Source organism: Mesocricetus auratus, unplaced genomic scaffold (genome assembly GCF_017639785.1).
Source record: "Mesocricetus auratus isolate SY011 unplaced genomic scaffold, BCM_Maur_2.0 Super-Scaffold_4256, whole genome shotgun sequence".
Taxonomy (NCBI): Eukaryota; Metazoa; Chordata; class Mammalia; order Rodentia; family Cricetidae; genus Mesocricetus; species Mesocricetus auratus.
The window spans coordinates 63,979,617-63,999,908 of NW_024429182.1; the positions used below are offsets into that span (position 1 = coordinate 63,979,617).

The following is a 20,292-nucleotide window of genomic DNA, read 5'->3' on the forward strand; positions in this document are numbered from 1 at the left end:
AAGCTACATGGTATCTCTCTTGAGACCCCTTTCTGCATCCTCTCCCCAGAATTCTCCTTGTGTCTTAGCCCTGTCTATACTTCCTGCTTGACTAATGGACAATAACTGTTTTATTTATCAACCAATAAGAGAAACATATATACAGAAGGACATCCACCATCACATGCCCCAAGAGTTTTATACCCTGGTTGACTGGAACTTTGAAGAGTGACCGCACCATCCAACCTCTGGAACTTCACATGATGCTCACAGCCATGTTTCACATGATGTTTCACAACTGGCCTGAGAGAATCTCACTCTGTTAATGTGCAGCAGAGTCTTCAACTGAAGCTGTAAGGGACTTAGAATGGCTTCCTGAGACACATTTGTGCATAACCAGAATCTTGTTCAGTATGCTCTAAATGCCCCAGAATCCATAACCTCAATTTCAGTTCTTCAGGCAGATGCAAAGGTCTTCCTACTTGTGCTTCCCTTTATCAGCCATTTAAGGTTCTCAGGCAGTAGGGGAAAAGGGGCTAATGTGGTGCTTGATCCATCCATCCATCCACCCATCCATCCATCCACCCACCCATCCATCTATCCATCCATCCATCCATCATTCACAGAGGTGAAGTGGCTGAGTCTAGTGATTTGTACATCTCTAGTTCCTTTTCTACCCTTATGAGAGGAAAACCCTCTTCCCACAGGTAAGTGGGTTATTTAAGAAAAGCATGGGTTATGATGTGCATATGCTATGTTCTGTAATCAAATAACACAATAAAAAGTGAAATTAGAGAATAGGATGTGAATCAGTTTGTAATCTCAAGAAATGAGTGGACAGGTATCATGGAGGACTAGAAATGGCTATTGATAGACCGTTAACTGCTAGACCATAAGGACAGGTGTTAGAGATTATGGTGCTTTGATGAAAACAGCCCCCATAGTCTCGTGTATTTGAAAGTTTGGTTCCCAGTTGGTGGACTGTTTAGGAAGGATTAGGAGGTGTGGTCTTGTTGGAGGAGATGTGTCTCTGGAGGTGAGCCTTGAGGTTTCAAATGCCTATGCCAGACCCAGTCTTGCTCTCTTTCTTTGCCTCCTGCCTGCAGTTCAGGATATAAGCTCTCAGCTACTCCACCAATGTCATGCATGCAGGCTGCTATAAATCACTACCATGATGATCATGGGCTGACCCTCTGAAACTGTAAGCAAGCCCCCAATTAAATGCTTTATTTTATAAGTTGCCTTGGTCATGGTGTCCTTTCACAGTGAAAAGTAAATAAGACAGAAATCTAAGAAAGCAGGGTAGTAAAGACTGATAATGACACACCCTCTGATACTATCATTTAAATAAGATGTAAATAGGATACCATTTGGAAGAGGGAATTTGAAGGGCACCCCTCCATAATACAGTCTAAGAATAAGGACGTATAACCTAGAAGGGTAAACCTTTCTCTTTCCACTTCACAGGACCTTGACAAAGGCTTGAAGTTTGCTTTGGGAATCACAGTAAAAGACAAATCCATCACAGAAGATGATTCCTGAAGGCACTGGGGCCTTGTGCTATTATCCTTTTGGGCTACAGGTCTCTATTCCCATCGTTTGAGAATTCAAATTACGTCCTCACACAGTAGGTTGACCTGGCTTCCATGGCATGATAAAGGTTATAAATTAGTCATGTGATTGAGGAAGTCTTGTAAGGACTGTCCAGCCCTTCTTCATGCTGGTTGGCTGCAACCATAGCAACCGCTTGTTCCAGATCAAAGTTCAGTGTCTGCATGCCTTTATGGCCTTGTTCACAGTTCAATGTTCAGGAGCATAAAACTTCCCATGAAGACACAGGTTTTCCATTCACAACGGAATACTAGACTTCCTTCCTAAACACTGGACTCCAAATGATAAGGCCCCCAAATATTCTAAGGTGGTTGTTGCTTTACCCCAGAGAGCTGTATTTCCTGAGAAAATGCCAACCACACAGAAGACGTTGATGTTCCTGTCTGGCTTTCTCACAAGCCTTGGCTCTGTTGTTGTCATCTGCTCAATTCTGGGAACGCAGGCATGGATCACCAGCTCTATTTTCTTCACAGATGTTATTTCCAACGGTACCATTGTCATCACCTATGGTCTTTTCCGTGGTACGAGTGCTCGGCATTTGAATGAAGGCCTTCAAGATCTGGACAAAAACTTTGATGGTAAGTGATCACCTAATTTGAATGGGGATAGCAGGAGTGAGTAAGACTCCCATGATTCTGTATTTGGGTTAAATAGCCATTCAAAACTAATGTTTTTGAAGCCCCAAGTTAGGCTATCAATGGGCTAACTCATAATCTGGAAAAGCCATTTGTCATTATTTCAGACTCCTTGGCACTGGTTATTTTGTTATTGCCAGAGTCTAAACCATTCTAGAGGCGATTGGGCTTGAATGGTAGCTATCTAGTTTGTTGACAAGTAGGTAATTAAGTTAAAAGTATGTGGCAGCTTTATGGTGTCTAATAGCCAGCAGGAGCAGCATTTTAAAGGATGTTGACCATGGATTTTGACATGGGACAGCCAGCTCCATCCAGAAGTTCATAAGTAATCACATAGGTAGACTGTGAGGCAGAAACCATCAACACCCAGTTCGTGTTTCTCAGCTTCTTGAACTTACTTTTGTATTCAAAATATCTTGTTGGAAATGACCTTTAATTCTTACTAATCCTATCACTTACAGGAATTTCTATTTGTTCCTCATTTCTGATATAATGTTTTGCTTTCAATAGAGACAAATAAGAAACAATTGAGCATAAGTGAATGTAACTACTTGGGTTTTAGCGTTTGAGATCTGTTATTTTTGTTTTTGAAATATAAAAGCCACATTTGTACATTGTATAGTATCTAAGTGGGCTTTGTGTTTCACAGTGAAGTGATATGTGCAGGGTCTGTACGGCTGATTGGGGGTATTTAACCTTCTAAGTATACACCATCTACTACCTTATGCCAATGTAGTATTTAGTGTCAGTACTCTAGAATGTAGTTCCAGCAGATTTATGATTTCGTTAATGAAATGGTTTCCATGAATTCAGGGCAATGTGTTTCTAACTACCAATGTGTCTTTGAGGGGTAGGAAAACCACATCTTCCCTGAGGTTTCAGTTGCTTTTTCCCTCCTCTGGTGCGGGCCACAACCTCTCAGGAGGGTGAAGAGACCTGTTCTACAGCAACCAGGAGCTAAGATTTCAAAGGTCCTTTAGTGATACTGTTTTCGAAACCAAGACTGTGTTTGTTTGTGAATCCTCCAGCGGATTTAAATGCTTTACATCTGATACAGAAGTCTACAGTGTTGGCTTGGGTCAGTTGATTCCATCTAGAGATTGATGGCCTCAATGGAAGCCCTGAGTTTCTAGGCAGGGAGGCCCAGAGAAGAACAGGGAAGGTCAGGCCTGGCAAGCCAGCTCTATGTGCCTGGGAGCGAGCATACTGGTGTCTGGAGAGTGGGGACAGCCTCAGTCAGGGGGAGCACAGCTTGGTGTCAGTGCCCACTGGGCCCTTTCCCTTAGTGTAGCAGCAGAGGCAGAATGGCAGAATACTTGTGTCCCCTGTGCCTGGTTCTGTCTGATTTTATCCTTTGCTACTGGAAAGCCACATGCTAACAACCCCTCACACTCGTTGTCCAACCTCCCATTGCTCAAGAAGGTCAACAGCTACCCAGGAAAGGAAGATGCTACACAGTTACTGGTCAGCATCTAAGGGCCACTTGGGGACTATGGGATTTTCCATACCTGTGATTGTGGTAAGCACTGAACATGTAACAGTTTTCCCAGACAGGAAGTCATCCTTAGAACATGTAGGCAATGCTAAAGATGCCCTGTTGCTTACCCTGTCAATAGAATCCAGTATTTACAGTGGAACACTTTGCTGTCCTGCTAGTAAGTCAGGGCTGCAATGCACAACATTAGCCAATCATTGGTAGCAAAATGAAATCTGTGTAAAATTAAATACACATTGTCCAGTTTGGCACTGATAGATGATGGATGCTTTGCCTTGAAAAGTCAAGTGTTTTAGCTTTGTGGCTAAGGCCAGGGTGCAATGAAATCCTCAGGCAGTGATGCGTATCACCAGGCCCTGCTATACTTCAGCCCGGAGGTCTAACATATTGTGTCTATTTGAACTACAGAGTTTGAAGTGAAAGATCAGGATGGGAAATAGTGATTGGTTTAAAGCATCAAAATCATCCAGTCAACAATGGGTCAACAAATAGAGATGATGCCTAGTCAGCCCCAGTCAGGAAACTTTCTGTTGTGAAGCTGGGCTGGCAATGAGCTCAGGCTGGCTAGATGAGTCCTGGTTGTCTAATATCCAAATAAGTGACCATTTAGCTCTGTCTAGTCATGAGTGGAAGGTCTTCACTACTCCTAAAGTTCCATCTGTATCACACAAAATACCTTCTGTGTGAGTGAAGGTCTTAGATTAAGGTACTGATAAGATTTGTACACAGTTCCTGTAGTGAAATGCTCCCTATCTAGGGCAAGGGGAAGCTCCTCCTCCACTGAAATGCAACACCCTGCCCTCATATAAAGTCTCTACGACAGCTGGAAGTGGGGTGGGGAACACAGCCCTGTGGACTCCTAGGAGGACCTGTGCTCACACTCACAAGGGGGTGCCTCCCACCCCGGATTGGCTCTTGAGTGCTTTATAAAAGGATGAAGAATGAAGTAAACTCCTTGACTCTGAGAATTCTGTCAGGGCCTAAGGGATATGATGTGTACTTTTTCCCCAGGATGACAGGAATAGGGCAATGTGTCACTTGGATGTGATGTCCCTTAGAAAGTGGTCTCCAGGATTACTCAGTCTATATCCTGACCAGACCAAGCATCTTTAAAGAATCTCTTTGTAATTTCAATGAGTGCTGTTTCTCTTCCCATGGCATTAGGTCTTTTTGATCTTGGTACCAAGGGCATCTCAGTTAGTAGGCACGTGATATATCAATAGCCACATTACCATGGGACTCTGGCCTGGAGATACAATCTCCCTGATGCTGCAAAGACTCCCTGCACTTGGCCTCCCATGCCAATGAGAAGAATTTCAGATTCATGTCCCATCCCTCATATATATATATATATATATATATATATATATATATATATTCACTAGGTGCATTATTTCCCATGTAACTATGACAAAACACCCAAGAGAAACAACTTAAGGGAAGGAAGGTTTATTTTTGGTTCATGGTCTCAGAAGGATTCTAACTCATCATGGTGGGAAGGGCATGGCAGGTTCACCTGTGATGGTGGGAATGGGAGGTAGTTTCTTCACATAGTGTGGACCAGATAGCAGAAAGCACAAGCCAGAACTAAGGTGGGTACAATCTTCAAAGGCCTTCCCCTTAGTAATCTACTTCTAATAGACAGTCTGTGTCTCCAGAAGTTTCCACACCCCTCAAAATTGTGCCACAGACTGGAGTCTGAGCCTTCGAAACTTGAACCTGTTGGGAACATTTTAGTCAATACATAACATCAGGTGTGCTGGTCAATACTGATTACCAACCTGAGGGAAGCAGAGTTACCTAGGAGACAAGCCCTGGGCATGTCTGAGAGGGAGTTTCTATATTGGGTTATTTGAAGTGAGAAGATCCACCCTAAATGTGGGTGGCATCATCTCATGGATGGAGGTCTCAGACTGTAGAAAATAGAGAAGGAGAGCTGATCATCAGCATTCATCCCTCTCTGCTTCCTGACTGCAAATGCAATGTGTCCAGTTGTCTCAAGCTCCTGCCGCCATGTTTGCCCCACCATGATGGACTATATTCTCCAGCTGTGAGCCAAATAAGCCCTTCTTCCCTTCAATTACTTTCATTAAGCACTTGATTGTAGGAATGAAAAAGTGACTAATACACTGGGTGATTTTAGGACAAACAGATTGTAATTCTGACTCAGGGTCAATGGTCACCAACCTTGCCTTGACCAGATACTAGGTTGACACAAGCTTTGGGCATTACTTTCATACCCCTTGGCGGTAGGGTGCTTGAAGTTGATGTTTTTGGTGACAGCTCAGGACACAACCTTACAAATGAATCAAGGCAAGCTGAGGACAAGTGTCACACTTAATGGTTTCTGAGTGCTGCACTTAGTCCAAGGACCAACTAACACCAGTGGGCTGTCACCATCTGGCTTCTCCTCTGTACCCAATATCCACTGGTTCCCATTTCTTTTCTGTGATCTCACCACTACACTATTAAACAGAACTGAATTGAGAAGATAAATACAGCACAGAAACTAATTTCAAAGGAAAGAACAAATGAAGTTCATTTCTTGAGACTCTACGAAGACTCCCTGCCTCCCTACTCTGACTTCATCTCAAGTATCAGGACATGTTTCCTCGAGAAGGGCTGTTTACCCTTGTCCCTTCTTAGAGATGTCACCACATTGGAAGAAGACATAGGGAATGGAGAGGGCTAAACCCAAGGTTTGGTCATTTTTCTACCAAGACAATCTTTGACAATTGTCCAAGAGGTTGAAGCACTAGTTATGACTTCCTGGGAGGTCCCAGGTCCTGCTCTAAGATCCGCCAGTACTGTGATGTCCACTAATGTAATAAGCATCACACTGGGTCAGATCCCTGGTGGCCAGGTGTCTAAGGGAGTGAAATCAGTTCCCACCTGAAGAATCAGTTTTAGTTACTTGTGTTGTTTCTGTGACAAAATATCTGACAAAAGTCATTAAGGAAGACCGAACTTGTCCTGATTCACAGTTTGAAAGTACAGCCCATCACAGTGGGAAAGTCACTGTGGTAGGAGCATCCTATCCACCGGGGGAGTGAATGCTGGTGCTCACCTTGAATGTGGATCCTCCCACCTCACTTCACCCAAGCTAGAAACTCCCTCACAGTCATGCAAAGAGGCTTGCTTCCCTAATAATTGTAGATCCTGTAAGTTGAGGGTGTCAACCATCACACTCAATGACTATGAATGTACAGAAAACAAGACCTGGAAGTGGAGGGCTGATGGCAGGTGGGACCTGAATGAATGAATCCTCCCTGTGGGGAGCTGGGTGTCTGGATGCCCGGCTGAGATGTCTACTGTCATCACTATGGCCGCCTGTTCTTGGCCTCTTTCTGAGGCCACCAGAATCAGGGAAATTAGCTCCAATTGTGAAGGGAGATTTAGAAGCTTGCCCCTGAAAGAAAGGAAAAGAACACCATGTATCGGCTAATTTTATGGGGAGGGAGCAGCTGTCAGATGCTGGGAGGGTTATTGTTATTGCATTCCAGCTAACTCTCACCAGACTTTCAGCTATCATTGTTTGAGTTCTGGAGCAGGAGCTGGGAAGACAGAGCTGTCACATCTAGGCAGCAGCAAATTCAGAAATAAGTTTTACAATGCAGCAGTTAAAATTAAAATGAATTGCCCCCCAAGTATGTAGGAAAGAATGAGTCAACATCCCCAAATTAACTCTCTTTGGAAAATTATGTATGCTAAATCTTATTGAAAGTCAAGGCAGAGCTAAATTTGATTGTCATTTTCTTTTTCTTTGTGTGCATGTGTGTCAAATGCAAGTGTTTGAACATGAATGTGCATGTACATGGAAGCCAGAGGTCAACACTGTATGTTTCCCAATTATGTCCCATCTTCTTGTTTTTCTTTTTAAATTTTTGTGTATGTGTTTGTGGTGGTATAAGTGCATGAAGGCACTCAAGGAGACCAGAGGAAGGTATTGGCTCCCTTGAAATGAGAGCCTTCGTGTAGGTGCTGGAAATGGGAGCTAGATTCCCTACAAGAACAGTAAGTATTCTTAACTGCTGGCCTGTCTTTCTAACCCCTCCACTTTGCGTTTTGAGACAAGGTCTCTAAGGGAACCTGGAGCTCACTGGCTGATTCTTCTGGGCTGGCTGGCAAGCAAACTCATCTCTCCAAGCCTGGGATTACAGGCACTGTGCCTGACTTCTTTTTTAAACATGGACTGTGGGTTGAATTCAGGCCCTTATGCCTCCAGAGCAATCATTTCATCCACTGAGCCATGCCTGCTGCCCTTCAAGGTTACTTCTTAGTGGGATATTCCAATTGCAAATGAATGTCCACTTACAGCTGTAAGTCAGCCTGTGAGACAGAGGGATACCCAGAGAATTCCAGGTGTTTGGGACACAGGGCATGCTCCTTACACTTAAGTGTCTGCTCTAGGCTTAAATATTCCAGTTATTTCCTTGACTACAGAACTCTCCCAAGGAAAGAGAAAGCTCTTTTGTCCCCAGCCAACTTCCCTTGAGATGGAGGGTTTCCTCCTGGCCTGGCTGCTGGGGAAGGGGAAGTGGATCCACCTTGAAGTGATGAATGGCTGACACATCCACAGGGACCAGCCTGGACCTCTGGCTGGGTGTGTCTCCCTAGGTCTGTTGCTTTTTCCTATTTTCCTTCTGACGTCACCTCCCTTCAGTTTCAAAATCAGCACATACTGAGTTAGTATGAGCAAAACCTCCCAAACATTCTATTTACATGCGAGTGTGGAGAAGCAGGCAAGATACACCACTTGGTTAAATCAGGGACAAGTACAGCCTTAATTCAGGTGTTCTTTGAGAGCCTCATTTGGGTTATAAGGCAGAGAATGCAGGCTAGGGATCACTCCCCCCAAAGGGGTTGCCGACAGAAGTCACTAAAAAGTCCATTCACCATAGTGACAAGGAGATGTTGTCTCTGGAAGCTGGGCTTTGCCCCTGTGCCTCTCAGGAGTGAAATGCTCTACAGTGGGGGTGGGGGGTCATGGTCCACTCCCTGCTAAGCTGGCTCTGTTCTCCTGGGGTTACAAGGGATGCATGTCAATGTTTAGCACACACACAGCAGCCAAGTTCCTGTCTCTCCTGCCCCTCTTTCCTGCACATCCCTTTGCCCTTTAAGCCAGTACCCTGTGTTATGCAGTAGTATCTATCTGTTGCTGCTGCCCTCAGGCCACTCCCTCCCTTCCAGGAGATGCCTGCTCTGGACCCAGTCACACGCTACTCAGGGTGCCTTCTCTTTCTCCATAGGGAACTTTTGTTACCACCCATGTCACACCTCTTTCATGCCTACTTTGTCCAGTGGAAGGACATTGCAGATTTAGAAAATATAAATATGAGGACTTAAAACTTTAGATGATTTCACTGAACTGAGTTGAGTACATACTCTTGCACAAGGCAAATGTCAGATCCTGAAGTTCTGTGTCCACTTAGATAACTCAGAAGCACAGTTCAGTAAAGACCAATCCTTTTTTTTTTTAAAGAATTACTTATTTTACTTTATGTTTTGCCTGCATGTATGTATGTGTGTGTCATGTACCTATGAAAGTAGGAAAAGGTGTTGATTCCTCTGGAGCTGGAGTTTGAAAATAGTTGTGGGAGCAGGCAGAGGCAGGCGGATCTCTGTGAGTTCGAGGCCAGCCTGGTCTACAAGAGCTAGTTCCAGGACAGCCTCCAAAAGCCTCGGAGAAACCCTGCCTCGAAAATAAAAAAATAAAAGAAAATAGTTGTGGGAGGTAGCAATCGAGCTCATGTTCTCTGAAATAGCAACCAATAATCTTAACCACTGAGCCATCTCTCTAGGTCCCCTTCCTTCCTTCCTTCCTTCCTTCCTTCCTTCCTTCCTTCCTTCCTTCCTTCCCTCCCTCCCTCCCTCCCTCCCTCCCTCCCTCCCTCCTCTCTCTCTCTCTCTCTCTCTCTCTCTCTCTCTCTCTCTCTCTCTCTCTCTCTCTCTCTCTCTCTCTGCCTGAAGGAAATATTTGTATAGCACATAAGAAATAACACTGCTCCATTGTGTATATGTATCACATTTTCTCTATCCACTCTTCAGTTGAGGGGCATCTAGGTTGCTTCCAAGTTCTGGATATTACAAATAATGCTGCTATGAACAGTGGAACAGATGTCCTTGTTGTATAAATGTGCATCTTTTGGATATATGCCTAAGAGTGGAATTGCTGGGTCTTGTGGTAGGCTGATTCCCATTTTTCTGAGGAATCTTCTAATTTCCAAAGTGGCTGTACAAGTTGGCTTTCCCACCAGCAGTGGAGGAGTGTTCCCCTTTCTCCACATCCCTTCCAGCATGAACTGTCATTGGTGTTTTTGATTTTAGCCATTCTGACAGGCATAAGATTGTATCTCAGAGTTGTTTTGATTTGCATTTCCCTCATGACTAGGGATGTTGAGCACTTTCTCAAGTGCCTCTCAGCCATTTCAGACTCCTCTATTGAGAATTCTCTATGTAGTTCTGTAGCCCACTTTTTAATTGGACCCTTTGGTGTTTTGGAAACTTGCTTCTTGAGTTCTTTGTAAATTTTGGAGATAAGCCCTCTGTTAGATGTGAGTACTATTCAGCAGAAAAAAAACAATGGAATCCTGAAATTAGCAGGCAAACGGATGGCACTAGAAGAACCATCCTGAGTGAGGTAACCCAGTCACAAAAAGAGAAACATGGTATGTACTCTCTCATATATGGATTTTAGACATAGATCTGGGGGAGTGCCAGCATACAATCCCACAGCCAGAGAATCTAGGGAACAGAACCTTCATCCAATGGCTGATGGAAGCAGAGTCAGACTCCCACAGCTAAACACTGAGCTGAACTCAAGGAACCCAGTGACAGAGAGGGAGGACCGATGAACAAAGGGGTTAAGACTGGGCTGGTTTGATCCCCAGAAACAGCTGATCTGAACAAGGGTTAGCTCTTGAATCCCAGATTGATGGCTGGGAATCCAGCATGGGAATCGATCAAGACCCCCTGAACGTGGGTGTCAGTGAGGAGGCCTAGGTAATCTATTGGGCCTTGGGTAGTAGATCAGTATTTATCCCTGGCATACAAATGGACTTTGGGCTCCCATCCAACAATGAGAGATGCACTCTCACCCTGGACTCTTGGGGGAGGGTCTAGGTCCTGCCATGGATAAAATGACAGACTATGGACACCCCCCTGGGGAAATGAGGGGATACTGGAGGGGTTGGTGGGAGTGCATGGGAGGAGGGGAGGGAAAGGGAGAGGGACCTGGGATTGACATGTGAAGCAACCTTGTTTCTAATTTAAGTTTAAATTTAAAAATAAAAATAAAAAAAAGAAATAACACTGCTCATGTATTCAAAAGAAAGCAGGTCTGCCTAGTGGTGGGACTAAAGGCGTGCTCCACGAGGCTAGCCTGGTCTACAGAGGGAGTTCCAGGAAGCCTCCAAAACAATACAGAGAAACCCTGTCTCGAAAAAAACAAAAAACAAAAGAAAAGAAAAAAAAAGAAAGAAAGCAGGTCAATGAAATATGCAGCAGGCACCCATTTCTTATACAAGTCTCTCAGTCGCTCTTGTTTCCCTTGAGTAGTCAGAAAGGGGATATGGGTGCATTGTGGACAGTTGCACGGTGAGCATCTGGAGCAGGGGTGAAATCAAGGGCATACAGAGTAGGGCTTGACACACAGAGAATTTCCCAATAACTCTCTTGGTACAGGGACGGAGAGGGGCACCTTGCAAAGAGGGTGATGGTGTAGGACATGGTTCAGTAGATGCTTCGGAGTTCCTCCGGTCCCACAGGAGCCAGCACACACAGCCCTGGAAGCAGCAAAGAATCCAGGTCTGCCTGACTACTTCCTGTTCCTTAAAGCTGTGCTGAGCTAAGGATGTGAACGTCTCCATATCCTTGTGAACCAGAGAAACAGGAAGAGGAAGGAGCCTTTGGCTAGTTCTTACTCACCCCTCTGTGGCTACTATGGCTTGCAGTTCCCAGTGATTTTTTTTTCTTAGTGTTGCTTTAGTCAACATTACAATCTCATTCCCTGGTTGTCTTTTCCTTGGGACTTCACAGACTGTCTCTAAACACTTCCCTGTGGGATTCTCACATGCACTGACAGCCATTAGAGATGCTCACAGCACCTAGGAAGAGCATGACCGTCATGTCTGGCCTTTTGTGTGCGGGTAGAGCAGGAGGTGGGGGAGCTAGGTGCTGCCCTGGAAAATGACTGCTAGAACTCTGAAGCCCTGAGGATTGGATGACTCAGCCCAGAGCACTTGCATTGTGTTTTCTAGGAGTGTAGAGCCACTATGGAGTGTCTTTGCATCTAAGATACACGCAGATGGTATTTTGTAAGGTGCTCTGAGCTTAGAAGGAAGTTCTGAGGGCAAATCAGAGGGTTGTGTTCTCAGTGGCATCCAGTGTTGGAGCCAGATAGGTGGAGTCTGGACCCAGGGAAATGGTTTCCTAGCTCCATATGAGCTAGCACTGTCATTTCCACCAGCCCTTTTTCTCTAGCTTTTTTTCTCTGTCAGCTGCTCCTGGCTCACTGAATTCGCCTAAGCCACAGGGTTTATGGGATCCTCACTGCACATGGGTTTGCACAGTGAGCCACCCTAAGGGTTTCTGTCAGAAGCAACTAATTCTCAGACCTGAAGGGAAGCTATGGTGATGGAATTGCCACCTATCCTACTAGCAAGGCTCAGAGGACAGAGATCACTAGTAAAGAAGCTGGAGGTAGGAAGGATACCCTCGGCTAGAACTTGAAAACTAAGATAAACATACAGCCACCATCAGTGCTGTGGTTACACAGTCAAGTAAAGTCACTGATTGGCCTGCCCTGAGGGATGTCATCTCATCCTTGTGTGTTTGTATATATTCCTGTATGAACACGTGCTCTCAATATGTATATGCAGGTACACATGCATCTGCTTATGTGTGCATGTGAGGTAAAAGGTCACCTTCAGATGTCATTCACACCCATCTTGGTTTCTGAGACAGGGTCTCTGGTTGAACCTGGAGCTCACTAATTCAACAAGACTGGCGGTCCAGTGAGCCCCAGGATCCACCCATTTCAGTTGCCTCCCCAACACTGAAACTGCAAGCGTTGGCCACCACTGCTGGCTCTTTTAGGTGGGTTCTGGGGACTGAACTTCTACATCATCCCCCAGTCCATGTGATCTTGTTCCTTCAAGATGAATGGCATACTGCTTCCTTCTCTGACACCACATCTTCTCTAGCTTGGCTGTACTTAGGATTTGTATTCTGCACTGTACATTCACGCAAATGTTGCTTTAGTTTTAGGGACATTGGGAAATTCTTCCCAGAAGACTCTGCATTTGGTGGCCATCATATTCCTGGTCCTGAGTCTGGGAGCTGCCTTATTGAGCTCAGTGTTCACCTTCTACAACAGCATCAGCAACCCTTACCAGACGTTCCTAGGTCCTGTGGGTGTCTACACCTGGAATGGGCTCAGTGGTGAGTTTCCTAAGAAGACTCATGTGCACATGCATGCACACACATACACATGCATACGGGTGTACATATGCACACGTAAGTGTACACATATGCACATTGATACATGCTCATGAACACATATTGCTCTCCTTCTTGCCTTCACAAGGGGGAAGGGGCAACTTGAACTCCAGAGATGCCATACCTGGGAGGCTAAGTCACAGAGCAAGGGAGGATGCCATCCAGGGCCAACACTCTTCTTATGGGCTTGGATGCTGTGTGGTTGCTAGACGATTTTGTTATTTTGTGAGTGGGTACCTGGGTGGAGGATAGAGCCCAGATGGAAAGAGTGGATCCTGCCTGGGACTCAGTAAAAGACTCTCCATGAGTTTTGTCCATGCACTGCAGCCCTCACATCTGCCTAGTGAGACTGAGAACCAGAGGCTAAGGGACTTGGTTACAAATCCAGATAGAGGTCCCTAGCATCAAGGGCCTTCCATCAGCCACCAGACCTTACTCACTGCCAGGGTGAACAACAATTGTCTCTTGCTTTTTTCATGCAACTCAGAGACAACAGAAGCAGAGGCCTCAGACATGGTTAGATTTGGAGGTCATGTCCCATGAAGTCTGTTTCTCTTCATCACTGCATACATTGATTTGCCAGTGTGTTTTCTGTAGCTACACAGTTGACTCAACCCTCTTAAAGGTCAATTATCTGTACACATCCTAAAATCTGCCAGCAGCTGCTCTAGAGTCAGGAGAGCATCTTGGGCCCAGTTCTCATGGATTCACCCATTGGCAGGGCCTGGCCATCTCTAAAGTCAAGAAAGATAAACTGACCCATCAGGTTGGCTAAGAACAGGTGTTGAATCCAGGGTTATGGAATTGGATCCAGGATCAGAGGCACAAGAGGGGGGGAGGAGGGGTTCCCGGAAGAGAAGGGGAGATGACAGGAGGCTAGGCTGGGCCTGTAGTGCTCTGTCTGCAGCCCATGGGGCTTCCATCTGGCTCCTCGAGGCTGTAACCTCTTTTTTTTTTCCTCTGCAATGAAGGATAGGCTGACTACACATGTGTTAGAGGCCCCACACATGTCTGCAGAGGAAGACAGGAAACAGAGTCTGGGCAGCGTCCCCTCAGCCTGCCTCTGTCTAGCCACAAAGAGCTATGTGGTGGGGAGAGTCCCCCTCATAGTCCTTTTGCCTCAAAGGTATATTCTGACAAGGGGAAGAAGCTGTGAGGCCTGCAATAAAACCACCCATGAGGGGTGTGTAAGTGGCAGGCATGCATTCATACATGGGTCTGGAGGATGCAAGCATAGGAGCTGGGGGTAGCCCTTTGTGTCCCGATGCTCGGTAAGCCAGATTCTGTCCTCATATACCCCCAGAGAGCCTTTGATTTTCTTCCCCTATCTGGAGGGTTATAGAGTTTAGTGAAAACTGGTTTCCAAGAGGCTAATCCTGTGGAGAAGCATCTGTTTGTCCTTGACAGTGTAGCTTCCTGGCCCTTGGGACATCGTAAGGAAGGGCTGGTGTCAGACTGACTTCGAGGCCCTGGGGCCAATGAGAATCTGCAATCCCCTGTGGAGCTCCGCTTGCCCATGCTCTCGTGGGCTGCAGGTGGTGAGCAGACCCATGGGTAGAAGAGGAAGTGGATTACCTGGTTGGTTTCTGATGGAAAGAAACAGTAATAACACTGCCTGAGACTTGTGCCCCCCCCACCTCAACCCACACTGGACCCAGTGTGGCGGGGGTGGAGAGAAGGTTGGATCCGAGAGCCTGCCACAAGCTCTCTGCTCCAGACATCCTGCCCTTCACCTGGAGAACACAGAAAGCAATGAGTGGATGTCATAGCTCAATGGGGATAGGCCCTACCAGAAGCCTCATGTCCCCAAGCCTTTGAGAACAGCTCACTGCTGCCTGCCCCCAGCCTCCAGTAGCCCTTCAATATACAGCTATGAAGAAGCTGTGCAGCCAGCCAGGCCAAGATGCAGGCCTATACTTCCAGTTACTTAGGAGGCTGAGATGGGAAGACCCCCAAGTTCAAGACTTGCCTGGCTGTAAATAATGAAAAGAGGGCTGGGGTGTGGTTCAGTGGTAGAGCACTTGCTCACTACTTTCAAGGTTCTAGATCTAATCTCCAGTATTTCAGGAAGACAAGAAGGGAGGGAGAAACAAGAAAAGAGGGAGGCAGGAAGGGAGGGAGGGAAGCAGGGAGGGAAGGAGGGAGGAAGGAAGGAAGGAAGGGTAAGCAATTAACCAGAAGCAGTGTGGAGCCCATGGCTCCAGGCATCTGCCTCTAAGGGGCCCAGATAGGCAAGGTGTCTGCATGCTAGCTCTTCCCTGTGCAAATCAAAGCTCCAGACAATCCACTTTAGGGTAAAGGAATTAACCTTGTGTTCATTCCACCCCTTTATGATTAATTAAGCTTTTATTAGAAGCTTCACAAGAGGATAATGAAGGTGCAAGAGGCGCCCAGTGAGCATCAGAGGAGCAGGACTTTTGTTCATGCAAATAATTAAGAAATAAAGGCATTATTTTGTGGGTGAGGTGTGTCATCAAGGGCTGTTCAAACATTCTCCTCATGCAAACCCTCCTAATTAGCTTCCCTCAAGGAGCGTTTGGATTGGGACACAACGGATGTCTGAGACTTCACTGAGCTGCACACATTCTGTGTTGACCAGCAGATCAAGGATCCCAGAAAGACTTCATCCTGGGCATTCCCCTGATGTGTCAGACCCACCTGGGTGTGAGCATCCATCCTCACCCTCATCTTCCTCCCAGAGCTTTCTCATTCCAGAGTTCCCAGTATATGAATCACCTGCCACTTACATTACCCACCTAAAGCTCACTGTTCGCTGGGTTTGGGCATGTTCCTAGCCACTGCCGACACCACTATAATTGCTTCCCAAATATTTTCACCAGAGACCTCATGTCTCCTGGCTCTCACCCACCTAAGCAACTGTAAGTCTGCTTTGCTGAAGGTACTTCCTGGTTCAAGGCCACACTCGGCTGAGTCATGAGGAGTGGAATGTTTGGAGCAGCTGTCTAGCACTTGTAGCAGGTTCCAGCACTTGAGAGCCTCACTCCTCACAGTTGGGGGTGACCCTCTGCCCACCCTTGCTCTTGGGGAGGTGGCTTCTTCCACCTGCGATGCTGGTGTTTTTTCCAAGTCTTGTCGGTCCATTCACACCTCCTCATATCCACTCTCCATCCCCTGCCCACTCACTCACACCTGCTGCATGCGTGGACCTAAGGTGTGTGTAGGCCAGTCACCCAGCCACAGCTTCTGATGGGATCTGAGCCTGCAGGTTAGATACTGCCCTGAACGATGTGTAGAATTGCATGCCTGGAATCTAGTTTATTTCTTATATCTTATTTTTACATTCTCCTTCTTCCTGAAACACTATAGATAGCTAGTCAATAAATACCTATGGATTATGCATCCCATAAAGAAAATAAGTGATATTAAAATGCCAGGTGTGTGTGTGTGTATGTGTATGTGCATGTGCGCACGCGCGTGCAGCTAGAGAAATGACTGAGCAGTTAAGGGTGACTGCTGCCCAGTCCCTAATCATAAGGACCTGAGTTGGGATCTCCCACGGGTGATTCACAAACACCTCTAATACCTGCTCCAAGGGACCTGATGCCCTATTCTAATTCCTGTGGGTGGCTACCTCCATATATGTGTGCATGCATTCACACAGACACATGCTCATATACATATAAATAGTTAAAGTAACTTTAAAACATGCATCACAAGGACAAGTAGATGACTCAATGAATAAAGTAATTGCTTCTGAGACAGGGAGTTACAGGTTTTGTGAGACACCCTGCCCTCTCTGCAAAAATAAATAGATAAATAATATGGAGAGTGGTAGGAAAAAAAAACACCTGGTGGCTTTGGCCTACACATATGTACATATACATATATGCACATTTAGACACATACCACAGAAAGGCATATACGGGCATGCACACATGTACAGACAACAATAATGTTATGAATGCCTCTGTGTGTTGCTCATGAAACTGTCTTCTTTACAGCATCCTTTGTATTCCTGGCCATGGTACTGTTTGTGGGGAATGCGGAGTCCAACCATCTCTCAGAAGAGCTGTCCCAGAAGTTTTATCCAGAGATCACCAATGAGAGAACAACCCACACTTACGGATACTCATTTTGGCTCATTCTACTTGTCATCTTTCTGAATATTGTCACTGTGGTCATCATCATTTTCTATCAGAAGGCCCGATACCAGCAGAAGCAGGAGCAGAAGAAGCCGGTGGAATATGCTTCCAAGGATGGCATTTTATTCTGAGTTCTGTCTCACATCACATTTGCACTGTCTCTGCCAGCAGCAACTGGCTAGCTCCCTGGACAATCTGCATGGCAGAGTAACTGTCCAGTTTGATAGCTTCTGTAACCGTGACACAATGTCCTTCCTAGACAATGCTTGCACATTTCTCCATGGATATCCACCCCCAAAGAGTTTTCTCATGAGGGCTGGGAAATGAGTGGGGAAGTCTGTGGTCTTGAGTGCTCCAAGAGGGGGTGGTCAGGGGCCTGCAGGCCCTTCCCTCTTGACCTTGTTATCCACAGTAATAAAGGTCTGAGTTTTTGTCTTCTCATGGCCAGTTTAAAGGACTGTAGCCCCCATGATCTTGTCCTTAGGAAGGATCGGGTATTTCACTCCACTATAGGAATAAAGGCTTTTAGGCACCTAGGTATTCTGAACTTGTTTATTCAGAGTCAAGAGTTAGATACAAAAGGATAAAGGATGAAATGACCTTGTTCTATGGTTCCTCAGTGGCTGTCCTGGCTTGCAGGCTTAGTTCCTTTAATGAGGATTAGACATATCTAGAACTCAGGCCTTGGGAACCCCTGCATGAACAGGTTAGAGGTGAGATATAGTCATGGTGGTCAGTTTTTCCAGTAGATAGACAATCAATGAAAAGGGGAAGGCACCAAAATTTACTCTACATGATGTTCCAGGAAGACATTTCCTCTGAAAAGCTCATTGAGAACCCTTCAGCCTTGACTATTTTGCAAGTTGCCAGATAGAACTGTAAAGTGACAACTTCCATGTGTGATGGGGTCGTGAGGCAGCAGCTCTGTGACTAGGAGTGGATCTTATGAAGTCCTCAAGGATAAATGGCCTCCGACAACCAGATTTAGACAATGTGGGCTACAGCTCGCTGAGTCCTCACCCTCGTGGAGTTTACTGGTGTGCCGTCCAGTCAGACATCTAATGAGCACTTACTTGATTTCAATGAAAACAGTTGCTTAGGGTTGGGGGCCATCCCTCCATTGTAGAGTAAGTGCTCAACATGCTCAAGGCCCTGGGTTTCATCCCTAGCTCTGTGAAAGTGAAACAAACATGTAGTTACAAAATTGTGCTGTGTTTTGAAGGGACAGTCTGGATCACATTTGAAGACCTACTAACTTAAGATTACTCGTATCTATTAGACTATTAAAAGTTTACTATACTTCATTTCCTTCATGTGTGCACATGGGCAAAGGCCATGGTATGTGTGTCTGTATATCTCTTTGTGTGTGGAGATCAGATGGCAAGCTCCAGGGGTTGATTCTCTCCTTCTACCATGTGAGACCTGGGGATCAAACTCAGGTCATCAGGCTTGGTGGCAAGTACATTTACCTACTGAGCTATCTTGTGGACCTACTATTAAATTGTTACACATTTTTGATTTGGGCAAAAATGGCTTAGTGGGTAAAAGTGATTGCCACCAAGCCTAATAACCCTAGTCCATTCTAAATGACCCACATAGTGGAATTTGCAGGTTGTACTCTAACCTCCATTCATGAATTGTGGCGTGTGCATGTCCATGGCCCCAGCCATACTTCCCTAAATAATGCACAAAATAAATACATGAATATAAAACAAAATAAACTTAAAATGACTCATTATTGTTCATCATATGTATCTGTATCTATATATCTATATGTATATCTCTATATATCTGTATGATTTTTGAGACAGGGTTTCTCTTTGTAGCCTTGATTATTCTGGAACTTTCTCTGTAGACCAGGCTGGCCTCAAACTCACAGAGATCCACCTGCCTCTGCCTTCTGAGTACTGGCATTAAAGGCATGTGCCGTCACCACCCAGCTGGAAAATATTTTTAAAATATGATCATAAACATTAAAAATATTTTAAACTCTGAGTCTAAAAATACTTGTGTTCTTTGAAGGCCCAAGTTTTCTGCTGTATTTTTGATAATGTGGCCATGTAGTGAAGAGGAAACAGATGTGGGTAACAAGGCCTAGCAACAAATGGCCAAATAGGGCCTCCGTAACCCATCGCCGTGGGAGTACTGCAGCGTGGAAAGGTCAGGCTAAGCCCCTCAGAGCTGCTCTCCACACCTACCCAGTGCTCCTCAGCACCCTCTTTCTCTTAAATGGGAGCCCGCTCATGGATTTCTGTGTGGACTTGGAGTCAGTTCACCATTGCCTAATGTCATGTCTTCTACAATCCAGATAAGCAACTGACCCAGTGTGTAGAAAACAGTGCTGACATTCCAGCTCGGAGAGGAGTGGGTCTCCTTGGTCCCTTAGCAGCTCTGTCCTCTTCCAACCAGGCAACCCAGAACCCAGGAACTCAGGGTGTCACTGTTTGGAGAGACGGCCTCAGACAAGGCTCTGGAGCAAGGCACTGGAGAATGGCGCTGTAACCCAGGTGTCGACTCTCTCAGTACATGGATGTCTGGCTGGAGGAACATTATGGTGGCTTTGCTATCTCACTGCCAGCTGTGGGACGTGACAGAGTCAAAGTTATTGCCACCTCCCCCCTCCCCTTAGCTCCTCACTCAGTAGAACATGACTAAGTAACAGGAGGAACAACCAGGCACAACAAGCATTGAACAGGGAGGGAATCCTTGGTGCTGGGCTTCTGGAATCACCCAGGAGCTGGAGGACAGTGTCAGTGTAATACTTTAGCCTGGCGAGAAGGGCCTGAAAGCATAGGCCAAGGGCCATGCTCCATTCCCGGACCTGAAACTCCAAGTCTGTAGCTTGTGTGGAAGGAGACGAAGACACCAATACTGCCACACTTGGATTCTGCAGGCTACATAGGTCCCTCTGCTCTGTAGCTGAACAGGCAATACATAAACAAATAAACCTAACAGCAGAACAGCAAACAGC

General features: G+C 45.8%; 1 protein-coding gene across 1 annotated transcript; it reads left to right on the top strand.

Moving 5' to 3' along the window:
- The first annotated feature begins 1,783 nt into the window (after nucleotides 1–1,783).
- Nucleotides 1,784–19,042, top strand: Clrn3 (clarin 3). Its single transcript, XM_005064270.4, has 3 exons — nucleotides 1,784–2,168; nucleotides 12,982–13,161; nucleotides 17,181–19,042. Exons 1-3 carry the CDS (start codon nucleotides 1,940–1,942, stop codon nucleotides 17,450–17,452), a joined length of 681 nt encoding a protein of 226 aa, XP_005064327.1. The 5' UTR covers nucleotides 1,784–1,939; the 3' UTR covers nucleotides 17,453–19,042.
- The last annotated feature ends 1,250 nt before the right edge of the window (nucleotides 19,043–20,292 follow it).